The sequence below is a fragment of the Cylas formicarius genome, unplaced genomic scaffold (genome assembly GCF_029955315.1).
Source record: "Cylas formicarius isolate icCylForm1 unplaced genomic scaffold, icCylForm1.1 PGA_scaffold_7__23_contigs__length_41026272, whole genome shotgun sequence".
NCBI lineage: Eukaryota > Metazoa > Arthropoda > Insecta > Coleoptera > Brentidae > Cylas > Cylas formicarius.
This window is the reverse complement of record NW_026844352.1, coordinates 24,287,802-24,305,473: the sequence shown is the minus strand read 5'-3', so window position 1 is coordinate 24,305,473 and position 17,672 is coordinate 24,287,802. Positions and strand designations below refer to the sequence as shown.

The 17,672-nt window shown below is 33.9% G+C and overlaps 2 protein-coding genes across 13 annotated transcripts in view; one reads left to right on the top strand and one right to left on the bottom strand.

Moving 5' to 3' along the window:
- LOC132705304 (protein sprint) overlaps positions 1–17,672 on the top strand; it is a 298,697-nt gene that overhangs the window by 244,832 nt on the left and 36,193 nt on the right. The window lies entirely within an intron of this gene.
- On the bottom strand, positions 10,282–16,782 carry LOC132705312 (lipase 3-like). Its single transcript, XM_060675826.1, has 7 exons — positions 16,631–16,782; positions 16,261–16,580; positions 12,937–13,186; positions 12,675–12,800; positions 12,512–12,596; positions 10,840–10,982; positions 10,282–10,479 (listed from the first exon to the last, which is right to left on the bottom strand). Exons 1-7 carry the CDS (start codon positions 16,703–16,705, stop codon positions 10,321–10,323), a joined length of 1,158 nt encoding a protein of 385 aa, XP_060531809.1. The 5' UTR covers positions 16,706–16,782; the 3' UTR covers positions 10,282–10,320.

Sequence of the window (17,672 nt, the reverse complement as noted above, 5' to 3'; positions counted from 1 at the left end):
CTTCCCTTAGCCAGATCATTTCTTTGGGTTCTCCGTCGAGAACCAAACAATAGACCGATTATTTTATCGGCTACAGCATAGCAGAATTAGTAAGAACCAATTTTTGTTGCCAAAATAACGTTACGAGACCTGTTGAAAAAATTTTTTTTTAAGATGGCGTCTATGGGAAAATATGGGGTGGAAAAATAATAAATATTTTCATAAATTATTTACTTAAATTGATTTGAAACAAAATTTAATTCTCCGAACACTAAATTATAGCGCATTAGTAAATTTCTATCTAAAAAAACGTATTCCATTTAAATTCCTATTCGAGTGCATGCTTTAGAATCGTTATTAAATTTTCGAAGGGCGTTGCCATAGCCCTCTTCCTAATAAATGGTGTACTCTGGTTGCCACCCTCCATAGCAAATATTGCTAATGAAAAAACAACGCTTCGGTGAGTACTTCTCTACGTTTACATTTATTCGAGACGTGTTTTCAAAATGAAAATTGTTGGGGTGGTAATGTTTGTTAAAAGCTAATAAATTACTTAATTTTATTCATTTCATCACATTTTTGTATTTCGTTACTTCAGCAACGATGTATGTTCGAGAGATATTTCTCAAAATGCACCTTTTTATTTTCGCGGTGGAGGAAAAATGAAAATAAATGAAGCGCATTAGGTCGTACATGCCCAACTCATTACTACGAGTTAAAAATATAAAAGCTCAAAAGGACCAACCATTCGTAACAATAATTTGAACTGGCGCGCCCCGAAGGAGCATCTTTGTTGGATCTGTTTGTAGCTCCCGCCGTATTTATATTAAAAACAATAGTCCATTGTTCCGAAGAAAAGGAAAAATCCCCAGCTTCTCGTCGAGTCGTTCATTTTGGCAACGAAGAAGAGAATGGGAATGGGATTTATCTCGTTCTGTTGACGTCCTCCGCCTTATGCCACAAAAATGCAACCGATGAGACCGAACTGCTCGTATCATAGTTTTTTTTATTACTTACTTACAATATGGCGGAATTTGTATGAGATATATTGCATATGATCTATTATTAATTGCATATTTACTATCTCCTCTTGATTCAATATGTTAACTTACCAATAACACAATCTGTAGTAGTGATTTTGTATTTGTGTTTACAGGGTGGCCCGTTTACCTTTACCTTTACCCTCTACCTTATCTCGAGTCCTACGGGGGTTACAAATACAAAAGTTTTTTGTATACAGGGTGGTAAAACAAAGTTACATTTTTTTAAATAGAACAAACACCCTACATTTGATTGCAATTTTGGATAGTCCTTTCAAAGACAAATTCAACGATATATATGAGTATGGGTCTGGGATGCACCGTTTCGAACTTATTAGCGATCATCTTCAGAATTCGGGTTATGTTTAAACCATCATTGTTATGTTGCCTATTAACTTTTTAAACTTTTTTCGATCTATTATTTTTACGAAAATAATGCTTTTCTTTAGAGAATGATCAAATTTAAAATATTTTTTTAAAATACGGGGTATTGCAACGTCTCGCAAACTTATATTTTTCTCAATTTCCTTAAATGAGACATCCTGTATATTATAGGATTATGGAATAGCCACTATTATAGCAATTTCAATTATATAACATAGTTCGGGTCTCTGACTTACCGTTTTGGCTTAATTGGCAGATAACATTAAAAACTGGGTATAAGATTTAAATTATTAAGATATGAAACTGGGAATTAGCTCCTTATCAACTAGTTCATAACCGTTTTAGAACATTGTTAAGAAGTCATATTAAAAACAGAATATTAAGCATTGCAAAAATTTAACACTAACTACTAATGCATATTACTACAAGTAAAATTAATTAAATTGGTTTTCGTTTTATTAATCGAAATACTCAAAACCCTAGAAGCTCCCGCTACCATTTACCAAAAAAAAGTCGACAATATTTTAATACGAAACTTATGGCATTGAAGAACTGTTTTCCAAAATGTTTTTATATTTTGGAAATATTGTGTAGATTTTTGTAAAATATGAGCATGTTTTGAGTTTGATTGCTGTCTATAATAATTTTTGATTTTTTATGATATATAGAATCTTTCCGACACATACACAGCGCTTTTAGTACTTTGTGGCTATTTTAAAACTTTCAATTAGTTTACTCACGGGAGATCCGGGTAAAGATTATCATAATTTCGAAAAAAGTACACTCCTATTCAGCTTGGAGTGTTCCTATATTTTTTCTACTCTTTTCTGTAAAATATCTAATTATTCACTATCTAATTATTCACCGCTCTAGCGTGCGGAAAGCGTCATTTTACCAAGTGAGTTTCTTGTCCCACGGATCCGAAGCCCTTCGGACATTTCCGGAATATTACCGCTCGGGTTTGGGAGCAATCGGATGTTTTCGGAGATATTTCCCACGCTTTGAATTTTGACGTTTGTCAATTCTGGCGGTCTTGTCAGTGATTGTATTCGTGTTTTTTTTGCGAAAATGTACCCAAAAACTTAAGGTCTTTGAAAAAGTATAGTATGCAACACGTTTCGTAGACTTTTTAAGTCACTCGCTCCACTCGTGGCAAATAAACTTGTGCCTCAAATGCCGTTTACCGCACTTGTTATGGTATACGGTACCCGGATCTCCGCCAATGAAGTAATTAAAAGGTTTACAGTGGATACCAATTAAAGAACTAAAACCCTCCTTGTTAACTAACCAAATATCATTGAAATGTCGGTTTTCACTAATTAATAATAACAAAACGCATTAATTTGTCGATTTTTAAAAATATTGTTCAAAAACATTTCCAAAAGTTTTATTTCACATTTTTGTCTCAAAATTAGGTGAGAATTGTATATATGTATGTATCAACCAAGTCGGCAAAATTTTATACTGGTGATCGTCGGCCATTTGTTATTATTACAATATAGAAAATAGGGAATAAATAGGAAATGCTAATTTGGTATACAAACTAAAAATTATTTGTACTCGCAGGGCCAAATCAACTTAATTAATTGAATGTCTCAATTTGGTCAGTGTTTTGAAATGCGTAAAATTCAGTCAGCGCGTCTAGACAAACCCCTGCAAATCATCCGTAATTTGCATTGAAACAGTTGGTCATACTGATTTAAAACAAAACGTATTATATTGAAACTGCGGTCGCACCATCTGTGGGATGCTGTCGCAGTTTTAATTATTTCGTTGCATTTCGACGTTGAATTTGTGTGTTGCTATAACTCGTTTTGTTTTAATTAAACACTGCGGTCCAGACATTTCGAATGGAACTTTATGAAATGGGGCCGTTATTCAGATTATGAATGCCTCTGAATATCAAAATCAAACTGAAAATTAACAAATCTGATAAATGTTTCAAAGTTTTATAAATTCTTTTTTTTTAATTCAAAAATTTATTTATCACGCCGCTGGTATCGACCATTACAAGTTATTCCTTGATGCAGTTTAGACGGTATCAGTTGTTGTTTCATTCTAATTAAAAAAAAGACCTTCTGAAGTGGTGACCTAGTGAATCACCCAACAATATTAAAGTGCTTTACACGATTTTCCGAAATCTTTGATAAAAATTGATTTTTTTTTTGCTACCTGTATGATTCTTTGCACCAGTGGCTGAAAATCCTAAATGGGCAATGAAATTTAGTTATAGCTAGTCAAAATCAGACAACTTCTTGATTTGCCGTTCAGTTTGTTTTGAAGAAAATTACGAAAAAAGGCACAAATGATAATTGTGACGAACCATTTTTGAAAAGTCTGTTTTGTTGGAGTGTCCCCCTCTTCAAAACTAATTGTGAAATTATACAATAATAAAGTCAAAGGTGATAGTAGTATTGACTTACTTTATGGTCATTTACGTAAAAAACTTATCAAGAACAGAATTTTTATATGTCACTGAGCTTGCTTGCGCATACAATATTTCTCCTTATTTATTTTATCACCCACCACAAACTTTCAAGTTTGTCATAAATCTTAATACCCGAATGCATTTGACCTTGGCATCTAATACCCTATCTTTCTTTATAGCATTTTCCTCCTGTTGCAAAATTTATAAACCTCAAGATGACGTTCAACGAGCTTTGAAGCTTGTTCACTTAATTAACCGCGCACGATGGAAATCCTCGAAGCGGGAGCTTCCTAAAATATTAAACACTGCGGATGAGTAGTCTACTAAAGTCAATATTAATTTTACGCTGTATAAATCGATTCCATCTTGAACGTTCAACGGTGATGGAGAATTTTGTTTAACGTTGATTTCGGACATTTCCCTTTGACACGTCTTTCGCTTTTTCTAACCGAAAGCCAAACCATCCTGCGGCATAGACATAAATATTATAATAGAAAAAGATTTTCTAGAAGGTGCATTGTTGTCTTTCTCTTGCTAATTTATAGAAATGGGAAAATGGGTTATTTACGTCGTTTATTATTTGATGTTAAAACAATATATTAACATAAACATAAATAGATTTTTGTTCAGAAGATTGCACTACGTATTTTTTCAACAAGGTTAGCAAAAAAAGATACATTTTACCAATATTTTCTATTTCTTGAGAACTGGAAAGTTTTTTTACCAAAAAATAAATAAATAGGTAAACAACATTATCACGGCAAACAAACAAACAACAAAACAAAATAAACCGGGGTACAGTGCTTTGAAATGGAAAAAAACAAATATGATTTTTGTAAATTGACATGAAATTTACATTGTCTATCGCCGTCCGACCTGCTTAATTTGTGTCCTTGTAATTATGCCAGATTCGGTACTTAAGTCTCACTTTAAATGCCCTGAAAATATACCAGCTATCTTTAGTTGTTCTTCGACAGACGTTAAACAAATAATCGATCAAAAAACAGTGCTTGGCCACAGACGTACTGCACGGATGGCGGCTAATATCAACAAGCAGCCAAGATGTTGACACTGTGAGAGACCGTCAATGTCATGCCGTACCTGTGTATCGTCGTTCCACAAGGGTTGTTCGGGTCTCACTGACCATGAGTTTAACAAACACGCAACTACGAGGGCAGCGCCAAAATTTCCTAGCCTGAATATGAAAGAAACAAAGTAGAATAACATTTTTTTATTATTTTCAATACTTCAATACACTTATTACATTTCTTTATTAGCAACTCAATCCCTTTAAAAATATATTCTTTTGTTTTGTCTGCAAAATGAGCTAAAATGGTCTCTTTTAACTCAACTTCGTCGTTAAACCACCGTCCGCCGTCTAATATCTAACCAAATAATAGTCGCTGGGGGCGATATCTGGACTATAGGGAGGATGACCTATCTGTTGGAACCCACGCTCTAAAATGGCAGCTTGTGCAACACCAGCAGTATGGACAGGTGCATTATTGTGCAAAAGACGCACGCCTCTGGTCAGTTTTCCTCGACGTTTTACACGTATGCAGTCTCGCAATTTATGTAATAATGCTGCGTAATATTTATCATTGACGGTGGTATTAGTTTCTTCAAAATTTATCAAAAGAATTCCTTTACAATCCCAAAAGATCGTGGCCATCACCTTTTTTGTTGACTGGCAGACTCTTGGAGGTGCTCCTGCCCCATTCGAAAACGTTTTGCCCATTCTTTCAATACAGAATACGAAGGAGAACTTTGGCCGTACACACCGTCTAGCCTTTCTTTAATAATTTTAGGTGCTAACCCTTCTTTTGTTAAAAACTTTATGACTGCTCTATACCCAATTTGCGTTATTTGCGACATTTTTTCGGACACGTCTTGTTTAAAATACCGTCGATAAAAAACTCTTTGACGCAAGACTTCAATTTTTTTTCGAAGCCTACAAAGATATATATTTAAAAGAAGACAAAGTTTTATCGTGATACTGGAGCTGCATCTATGTCAGGATATAAATGTGAATTAAATGTTTGATTTAATATTAAAATTTTTCCTTTTTTTTCAAGTCTGTATTTTCCGCGATAACGCGTAGGCCTATAATAAACTATCCACTTTCTAGAACATCATAGAGTCCAAATAAAACTCGCCCAATCGAAATCCTACAGGAATTTCACGGAACGCGTGATATAAATATTCATCGTCCGCAAAATGCCATTGCAAGACTTCGTTCTAGAATCGGATACTTGTTTCAAGTGAAATCGAACACTCCGTGCCGAGGAACGAGGCATATGGTCCCTCGGAGACTCGGCTTTAGTCGTCTGAAATTTAATACTTTAAATCCCCCGCAGGAATTAACTCCCGCGTAGTCCACGAATTTCAGCGGTATTTTGTTAATTAAGGGAACGAGCTTCAACATCCGACGGAATAATCCGAACAAATTTTTAAATAAATGCACGGCCACTCTCGTCTCGTTAAATAAATTATTATTTTTTTCTTCGTAGGAAATAATTGGATAAAGTTCGTGTTATCCTGTACCGTTGGTATTTCCGGAAGTTTTGATATGTTTTTCTTTAAAGCAATGCTTAAATGTGGAGGACGCCTTGCACTGCCGAACAATCCTGGATTAAATACAAGGAGTTGAGAAATCTTGCAAATATGGCTGTTAAGTCGGAGAAAAAGGCTTTTTTACAACACAAGTTTCTTACTAAGTACACTAAATACAGATGTCTCAAATATTACGGATGCTAATGAACTTGATCAATGCTTTTATAATAATATCCCTCAAACAGACTTAAATAATGATTTCATTAATAAGTTCCACAACAACAATAACTCTTTAAATCCAGAAAAATTTTCATTTTCAAGTGTTGACCCTAACGAAGTAGGAACTGATGCCGTGGGGTCTGATGGGATTGATAGGAAGATGATATTATGCGTTGTCCCCAACTTTTTCCGCATATTACGTATATTATTAATAAGTGCTGGTCTACTAACAAATTCCCTAAACCCTGGAAATACGCTAACGTCATTCCTGTCCTTAAATCCTCTCAACCGCATGATGTTTCTCAATTCCGACCTATTAGCATCCTCCCTATTATATCTAAAGTGCTAGAAAAAGTTGTTAAGAAGCAGCTTGGTGATTTTATAGTTCGCACAATATTCTACCCCCAACGCAATCGGGCTTTAGGGCACATTATGGTACAAATACGGCTCCTTTAAAAGTTTGTGGTGATATATTTCTGGCAAATGATGTAGGCTTGAATACCTGCTTAATATTGCTTGATTATAGCAAGACATTTGACACCCTGGACCACCGCCTGTTCTTTGCCAAACTGAAATGCTTTGATGTGGGGGCTGGTGTGTTGCAGTTTTTCAAAAATTACCTTTCTGATCGGTGTCAAAGAATATTCTTCAATAACAGCTATTCCAATTATGTAAATATTCGTAAGGGTGTGGCACAGGGTCGTATTTTAGGTCCGATGCTGTTTTACGTTTATACCTCCGACTTCTGTAAATTTATTAAGCATTGTTCCTCCCGCATACGACACTCTAGTATATCTCTTTTAATTACTCTCAAATTAATACCGCTTTTAAAAATATAAACAATGACCTGCGTGCTCTCAGCTTCTAGTAAGCATGGTCTGTTAACGAAAATAAGACGCAACTTATAATTTTTGGTAAAGATAAAGGAAAAATAGTTAATCTAGACGCTGCCAAAATTTACTTAAATGACATTCTCTTACGGCCGGTTGTCGAAAGCAAAAATCTGGATCTGCATTAGGATAATAATCTGCGTTTTGAAGGTCACCAAGCTTCATTGATCGAAAAATCGTTTTACAAGCTTCAGATTCTCTACTGTAATAAAGATATTCTAGACACAGCAATTAAGTTCTCTCCTCAATTTCGTACTGTATGGTAGTTTACTGGCCTGCCCTATTTCAAAAGGACAAAGTTAGTCTTCAGCGTCTTCAGAATGGCTGTGTCAGATTCTCATACAACATTCGTAAATTTGATCACATATCTACTAGCCTAGAGGATTCTCGCTGGCTAACATTAGACAAACGTTTTAAATCACAGATTTAGTCTCCATTAAAAAAGTAATATCCCTCCAACGTCCGACGTATCTTATTGCCAAGCTTACTCATGAATCAGACATTCATTCGGTTAATACTCACCACAGGGGCCGTTTACCGTTCCCAAACATACTTCAGTACAGTTCCACGCAGTTTCGCGTATAATGCTTACAAGACTTACAACAAACTCCCTCTCCAACTGAGATCAATCACCTCACTAATTTCATTAAAAAAAAAAAACAAAAAAAATAGAGGCCGATCATAAAACTAGTAACTATCAAATTGTTTATATGTATTTCTTTTTTGAATTCACTCTAGCAGTGTTAAAATTATTAAAAATGTTTTTTTTCACAATTTAACTCTACCATTACCACCTAGTTTTTCCTGTGTTATAAGTTGCAATATTCGATATTTTTCATTTCTCATAAGAGTTCCTTATTTTTATTCAAGATAGTATCGTGAGTTACATGGTATGTCCATCATTCTACGATAGCACCACACATCAACACTCCATAGAGCATTACAGAGGACACGTAACATTTGAGGAATCACAGCCATATTTGCAGATTAAGGTTTAGTTTACACAGAATGTTTCTGAAGCGGTTAAATGCTATCGGTACTTTTTCAATTCGAGTAATAATTATCCGAAAATGATCGCATCGTTCGTTCAAGCTGCAACCAAGATACGGAAATGTTTCTACTTTTTCGAGGTCAGTGTTTTTCAAAATAAATAAGAACTAAAAGTTCAGATTTTCACGAAATTATATATTATGACATGACAATAGTTTCGACAACACCGTGTCTTTATCAAAATATGATAAAGACACGGTGTTGTCGAAACAATTGTCATGTCATAATATATAATTTCGTGAAAATCTGAACTTCTAGTTCTTATTTATTTTGATACTATTTTTTATTTTATAAATAGCGTCATATGCTCGTTTTAGGGGGTTGCATGAGAGCAGCTATGTTGGATGCCGCCTCCACAGTTATATATTTTGTGAGATATCTCCTTCGCAACCGAATAAAGGCCCTTTATTATTGTTACTTTTCAGGATGATTTTTATGTTTATACAGGTTGGCCCAAAAGTGCTAACATTATCAATGTTATAGCATTTTTGGATTCGTTATTAATATATGTGTTAAAATCTAATCTAGTTTTAGACTGTCAAAAATAATGTATGTGAAGTAATTAACGTTTAAAACTAAAAAACTTATTATCCCCATACAGAGTTAAATGTAATCAAATGGAGCATTATTTTTTTGACCAACTACAAAGTATACTTTTTAATTAATTTAAATAACTAATTCGTTCTCGTTAGTTAGTTAGTTAGTACCGTGTCATGTCCATTTCTAAAATTTACCTATTAATTCTTAATTTAATTTCCTCGTTAATTCTTATTTCTATGATCAAACTAAAAAAAATTACACTTTCTTGGTTAACGTTTTAGGTTAGCACTGAATTCCGGTTCAATAAATTGTGTCTTTAAAATTTAAGGAATTTTTGAATTTGAATTTATATGACACGAGCGCCATCTACCTTGAGATTCATGAAATGTCTAGCGAATCGTGGTGAAAGTACGTCACGAAGTTGAAAGAGTCTATATGATTTGAAAATTAGAAATTTGTTTCTCGTTCTTCACGCTTTGAAGTTCAGGCTTTGATTTTTACAGATACATAAATTTTTTTAAAAAGTCTAGTAGTGAAACTTAGAACAGAATATCTACGCATTAATTGTATTATTTTATATTTATATATTTTGCATCAATTTATAAGGTGATTTGTGTGGAATTAGGTTTCTCCCTGCGCCTATGGTCACTCTTTAACTTAGTTGTTCTGATTAGAATCCCTCCGTTTTATTACTCCGCACCAATTAAAAGTTGACTTTAGTTCTCCAGAACTTTTAGGAGAGACAAAAGTCGAATCACTCTGTATAACCCTTTCGGAACTGTACGTATTATGTAACTTTGATTTGTTTAATTGCATTGCCAATTTCATTGTCCCATAAAAGAAGCATTGAGCCGTAAAATTAGAAGTTGCGATAACATATTTGTTTACCCGCAAATAATTCCGTAACAAAAGAATTTGCATCGTTAAATGTCGATCCAAAGGCTCGCGCCAATTAAACTACTTTATTGGCGCGCTCTTAATTACCGGCTGTCAAAATGTTGTTTTAACCTGATTGAACCACTTAAGCGCGCCATTTAACGTTTTGATCCATTATCGAAACGCCGGGAAGTCAACTTCCGGTCTTGTCTTTTTGTAAAAAAAAATGTTTTTGTTAGAAGGTATCGGAAATCATATCTCGCTGAAGCATTTTTTTTTCTCAAAATCCATAGGAGATTGCAAAAAGGACTACTTATAGGGTTTATTATTTATTTTTAAAACTTTTTGTGCAAAGTATTATTTAATTATTGTTGTAATTAGAAATATCCTTTACAACCTCATTCGTGAGTATGCTAATATTTTTTCCATAAAGTCCATCCAGGTGGTTAAATTTCGGTAACGGGATGAGGTATGTTTTGACAACGTTTGGAAGCTGTGAAACCACGGAACTGAAAAGAATCTGTAAAAAAAGTGAAATCAAACTATTTAATCTGATTAACTCTCTATCAAAAGTTTTCTCATTTCTGTATCGGCCACGGTTGCGTAGCAATATTCGATAGTCTCATTGGGGCATAGGATATTTCAAATTATTTATTTTACTAGATATTATTTGAAATATAGTTGCGTAAAAAAAATTGAAATGTTATCCGTTATCAAAAGTCGAACTGTTTAATCGCATAAATCTGAAAATTTGGTTGCTCATTTTGCTTTTTTCTTTGCTACGCATGACAGCTTCGACGTCCCAAGTTTTTCATTAAGCTGGTAACTGGGGCGTTCAGAAAAAAAATACATCATGAACGTTCGCAAAATAAATTCTTACTTCGTTGTTGACCCACCAATCATCTTCTCCATAATAAATCGATATCGGAGTCTTGACGATACTCAAATCGTAGCTGGTAGGCTCAGAGTGATTGTAGACTTGCCAGTTTTTCTTTTCCCCGTAGTCGTATGGTCGAAATTTTCCTGTCAAAAATTTTGTTACAAGTGAGAAGATCCGCAGGAAGGGTTGTTTTTATTTTTTCTATTTCTTTTGTAGCATGTTTGCTTGTAATGGATATGATTTCATAGTTATTGTTTGTGCTAATACTCTACTCGTATAATACTCAAATATGCACCCTCCAAGCATGCGCAAAGTGTCATATTCAGACGTCAACCACTCTCGCGAGCCACTTCTGACGTTTGTCATACCTCGGTGCGTATAAAGTTTGTTAGTTCTGATGTTCACATCACACGTCACTGTATTTTCACTTGAAAGTAAAATTGAAAAATAAATATTTTCCAAATTTTCAGATCTTCCAGGAACTCTAAATTTATACTCTGTATTATCATTTTGGGGTTCTAGATGGAATATGTATAGGGTGGGCTGTTAATCTGCGGACAGTACCTTATATCACAAACTATGCGGGACCGAATACCTGGCATATTATTTCATTTTTGAATTCTATTCAAAATTCTAGACATGTTTTGAGTATAATGTTCTATATCTAATTCTAACCGTTTTTAATTTTTTATGCGAAAATTGACGTGTGCAAGACGTAAAATATCTGCCAATTTCTTTATTCGGAAGCATTTATTATTCCACTTGAGTAAGTTTTGTTGACTACGAAGGACTCGAATAACGGGTTTTCTAAGAAATTTCGATACATATTAATACAGGGTAGGCGAAAAATAAGATTAAAAATGAAATTAAAAAAACTGCCAATTTTTTTTAATGGAAACTAACTATTTTTGTAACCTCATATTTAGCATCAAAAATCATCACGCATATGCAAATTTATATAATATTGCCTTAGTTTTTGATGCTAAATATGACGAGGTAGGTAGGTAGGTAGTTTCAATTAAAAAAAAAAAGTTTTTTGTCAGTCTTTTTAATTTCGTTTTTACCCTGTATGAATATGGATCGAAATTTCTTATGAAATCCGTTATTCGAGTCCTTCGTCTACAACAAAATTTACTCAAGTGAAACAATAAATGCTTCCGAATGAAGAAATTGACAGACATTTTACTTCTTGCATACGTCATTTTTTGCATAAAATATTAAAAATATCATAACGGTTAGAGTTGGGGTAGGACATAATAAACAAAATATGTCTAGAATTATGTATACATTTCAAAAATGGAAGTAATATACCAGGTGTTCCATTTAAAATAATAAAGATGACACTCGTTCACAAAAAATAAACACCCTGGATATACAGCTTTTGTCTCCATCCCATATAGTTTTTGAAATGAGATAGTGTCCCAAGATAAACGGACCACTCTATACATATTTTATCAACACAAAAGTGACTGCGTTGTAACACTATTGTAATATTTTTGTCCCTACTGTGATGGATCAATCGTGAACATCAAAACACCTTAACATTAACAAAGGGCTGTTAGGCTTACTTGGGCTTGTGGCTAAATTCTTTCTTTTTTCAGATAGTTTAGAAATAAGTTTGGTGGATTAAAGGCATTATTTCCGATAAGGGCTATTTAGCCGGAAAAATTACCAGAAGATGCTCCTTGTAAGTAATGCTCCCATTGTCTAATTGATATTCTTACTGGAAAATTCGTAAAAGCATGCGGAACCAAAGCCTGAAACAAATAACTCGACTCAAGATAAACAATATAAACATTAGCATGGCCTATGATGATTGTCTATCATATACTCACATAATCAAGTTGGCCATAGGAATATCCAAATAGATGGGCCAATTCAGCGCAAAAGTACTTCAATATTGGCAATCGGCAGAATTTCCATACACCAGAAAAATCAGCTCCCTCTATTAGTCGTAGTGGCTAAAAGGACAACTTTAGTATGGCATACGAAAGACGGTACCAACAATTGAAAAAGACGATAGTGTTTTTATTTTTAATTCTTGCTTGCTTATATTTAACGAATTTTATTGATAAATAACACAAAATGTATACTTACTGGAAATATAATCCATGGAATTTTTTTCGCTAGCGCTACGAAGGGGGATTTTATTTTGTACATGTTCGTAACTGGCGAAAGGACATACGCCGCCGCAATTTTGTCGTAATGGGTGGGCCTTTTATATCCCATTGCCAAAAATGAAGTAAATCCTTGAGCCCAACATAAATAGATTAACTTGTTATGGCCGGTTACGTTTAAAATTTTGTCTACACTATCGGGAACGTCATATATACCGATCTCGTGGTAACTGAAATGCGAATAATTGGGCATTTTTAGGTGGGTGTTTTTCGAAAATGTACATTTTTGAAAGTGGATGTAATATTTCTGGTATGGTAACTTTTGCGTTTCATTGAAAATAATTACAGAGCATTTTTTACACAGAATTTAATGGCCTAAATATAAATTATTACTAATGTTTTATTAGTTATTCACCGAAAAATCGACACATGGGATGATGGGAGTTTTTCTGGAAAAAGAAGTTTTGCCCAAATTCTGATTATGGTTGCATAGACGCTATCAAATAAATTTCAAAAAATCAACGGCAAACGCATTCTCGATTACATTTGTCTAGGTACCACTTGAACCATAGCCCTTATCTGGTATCGTGTGGAATGTGTGTTTTTTAAAGCATTCCAAGGTTAGTTCTTGCTAGTCTAGTCTCCTTATAAAATTATTTTTGGCGGTTCCTTGTAATTCATAAGGAGTTCATGTATAGCATTTTGGTCACCTCTTTTCAAACTGATTACTGTTAATCTTTCCTTCAGACTTTAAAAAAACACTATTACATCCCATTTACGAGGACAGCGCCAAAATTTCCCGGCCTGAATATGAAAGAAACAAAGTAGAGTAACAATTTTATATTATTTTTCAATATAATCCCCCTTAGCTTCAATACACTTATTACATCTCTTTATTAACAACTCAATCCCTTTAAAAAAATATTCTTTTGATTTGTCTGCAAAATGAGCAGTCTCTTTTAACTCTATTTCGTCGTTAAACCGACGTCCACGTAAATCCTTTTTCAAATATCCAAGCAAATAATAGTCGCTGGGGGCCATATCTGGACTATAGGGAGGATGATCTATCTGTTGGAACGCACACTCTAAGATGGCAGTTTGTGCAACACCAAAAGTATGGACAAGTGCATTATCCTGCAAAAGACGCACGCCTCTGGTCAGTTTTCCTCGACGTTTTACACGTATGCAGTCTCGCAATTTATTTAATAATGTTGCGTAATATTTACCACTTTAAAATCTATCGAAAGAATTCCTTCACAATTCCAAAAGATCGTGGCCATCACCTTTTTTGTATCTCCCGTCGCAATAGTTTCTATCACGACCCACAGAGTTCCAAAAACCTTATGCATACCTAAATTATCGTGCAGGATTCGACGAACCCTTCTATCAGAAAACTCAGTAATTTCTGAGATTTCCTTGACCTTTAAACGTCGATCACTCAATACCACCTCTTCCACAATCGCAACGATATCTTCCGTTATGACCTCCACTGGTCGACCAGTTCTTGAATCATCTTCAAGGGACTCCTGCCCCATTCGAAAACGTTTTGCCCGTTCTTTCACTACAGAATACGAAGGAGAACTTTGGCCGTATACACCATCCAGCCTTTCTTTAATAATTTTAGGTGCTAACCCTTTTTTTGTCAAAAACTTTATGACTGCTCTATACTCAATTTGCGTTATTTGCGACTTTTTCTTGGACACGTCTAGTTTAAAATGCTGTCAATAGAAAACTATCTGACGCAAGACATCTTTTTTTTTTCGCAGCCTACTAAGATATATATTTAAAAGAAGACAAAGTTTTATCATGATACTGAAGCTGCATCTATGTCAGGCCGGGAAATTTTGGCGCTAACCTCGTATATGGTAACTTCGAGCAAAATATCATACATACTATATTTTTGGAAATGTAATTTTCAATTTTTGAAAAATACACAAGTTGTCCCATATAAAAAATTAATTTTTCGGTTGATTACTCGTTAACTATTGATTTTAAAAATATTATATTGATACCACTAAATTCTGCGTAACAAGCTACTTTGGAAATGTTTTTTCATAGAATCAAAAATTTTGCATAACAAAAAGGTTAAAGCAAATTTTTAATAATGATCATTTTAAAGCTTTTTTTAATGAAAATGAAGCTCCAGTAATCGACATTAGCTTTTCTTCTATAGTAAAGGGAGCTTCCCTTTAAAACTGTCCAGTTTGGTCCACCATGTACATTTCCACGTATACGATATAGAAAAATGTTCGAATAAGCACATCATATGCACCTCACAAAAATTATGATCAACTCTTTTCCAAAACTCCTAGTTACTAGATTGATGAACCTTTTGAAGCCAATATCAAAAAATGTTGACGACAGACGTTCACTACTTGCATGCGGTAGTTATTTCAAAACTCGGCTTTTGTTGTTTTGTATATTATATAGTATATATATATATATATATATATATATATATATATATATATATATATATATATATATATATATATATATATATATATATATATATATATATATATATATATATATATATATATATATATATATATATATATATATATATATATATATATATATATATATATATATATATATATATATATATATATATATATATATATATATAATATATATATATATATATATATATATATATATATATATATATATATATATATATATATATATATAGTATATATATAATAGTATATTATGCAACAAGTGCGGTAAACGGCATTTGACTGACGAGTCTAGTTGACACGAGCGGAGCGTAGCGGAGCGAGTGCTTAATAAACGAGTGACTTAAAAAGTTTACTGAACATGTTGCGTACTATACTTCTTCTACGACCGTTAATTTTTGGGTACATTTTCGCAAAACAACACGAATACATTCACTGACATGACCGTCAAAATTGACAAACGTCAAAATTCAAACCGTGCCGTAAAATCTCCGAAAACATCCGATTGCTCCCAAACCCGTGCGGTAGAATCCCAGAAATGTCCGAAGTGGCTCGGATCCGTGGGAAACGAGACTGACGTGGTAAAGTGGCGCTTCCCGCGCCCTAGATCGGTGTGTAATTCGGCATTTTACAGACGGGAGTAGAAAAACATATTTGTATCAAAAAAATAGATCTTTTTCTTCGCACGAAATATGAATTTTTCCAATAATTTCGTTAAACTTTAGATAGAATAAGTTAAATTATTTATCTTAATTATTCCGCTGGCAGTGGTTTGGTCGTTTGACGACATTCATATCAAGACACGTCACACCTTTTAAATATTTCATTCTCTCAGTTACCTAAACTTGTCAATGTCCTCGTGAGAATTTGCAGACGATTTAGTCGGCTTTTTGGAATACTGATTGCCTCTCGAGTTACCCAACCAGACATCGTATCCAGCATCCGCCAACATAAAAGCGTAATCTTTTTCTGGTCCTTTAACCACCCAGTTCATAGACGATCCGTAAAAGCCGTGCATTAGTAATACCGGATTTTTTTTATTTTTAGTCGGGCTTTTTTTTCTTCCGCCAGGAATTCGATGCAGAATCAAAGTAAACCCATCTCTAGTTATTACATTATGAATTTCTACTGCGTATCCGTATTTGACTATCAGGTTGTCCTAAACAGGAAATAACGGCGAACACGCAAGAACAAGATGTCGCTACTTACTATGTCCGAATTTTTTGCGCTTGTCGAACCCAGCAAAGTGAACGCTACCAAACAAGATAGAGCGAAGAACTTCATCGCTTTGAAGTAAACGAACGAATAGTTTAGGCATCGAAATAATGCATTTTAGCAAAATGGGATCGACAATACCGATACATCGCTGTCTATCTGTTATCAGTAAAAATGTGATGGCCCATAGTAATTTCGCACTAGAATTTGTAGCGAAATAGTCTTCAATTACTGGCGCCCACTGTAAGTATCGCAAAATGCGTTAGGTGCAATTTTAATTTTTTGTTGTTCTTATTCCGTATCTGTATGTAATAGAAATGGACTTAACTTCACTTATGGAAATTTTTTTAAGCCAAGCGAAATTTGTAAACGATAAATGCATAATTGTGGTTTATTGCAAAATGTATTTGTTGAAATGACTTTAGGTGATACTTTTCATTCGTGTCTGTCTTTCACTTGGCTTGTTTCGCTAAAGGAAAAGGAAGAAAGATGAATCAATAATTCACATTAGACGGACATAAAACTTCCACAGCCAACTCTAATATAATATAACAGTTAAGCTCTGAAGAATCCAAAATGATGATTAACGCAACGTCAGCAGGTTCGATTTGTCAACAATAAAAATATCAAATCATTATCAATAATCAGCACATTTAGAACCACGATCTAGACGAATATAAAGACAAACTCTTTCTCAGACTTCTTTTCTTATTAAGGGAGCGAGAAGCTGTAGAAGTAATTCTAACCTCGTTTTATCCATTCGAAGATGATTGAGATATTGAGAGTCTGAGTCAAGATCTTCATTTAATAATTTCTTTAACAAAGATTCTGAAGTTCAAATGATATTTCTGTTCCAAGGCGAATAACATTCATTTGTATGTTATTTTGTCCACACAGCTACTAGATAGCCATATGGAGGCCTGCCTATATACCGCCCACAGTTTTTGGTAATATTTTCTCAAAATATACAGTGATCCCGTTAAAATGTCAGAAAAAAATGGCAGAAAGTGCAGGTCAGTGTGTGAAATATCATGCA

Coding starts and splice junctions, on each gene's coding strand:
- LOC132705312 (XM_060675826.1), bottom strand. CDS start 16,705: ATGAAGTTCTTCGCTCTATCTTGTTTGGTAGCGTTCACTTTGCTGGGT. Junction 16,581..16,630: donor GCGCAAAAAATTCGGACATA/GTAAGTAGCGAC, acceptor TTTCCTGTTTAG/GACAACCTGATAGTCAAATA. Junction 13,187..16,260: donor GAGGACATTGACAAGTTTAG/GTAACTGAGAGA, acceptor TTCGCATTTCAG/TTACCACGAGATCGGTATAT.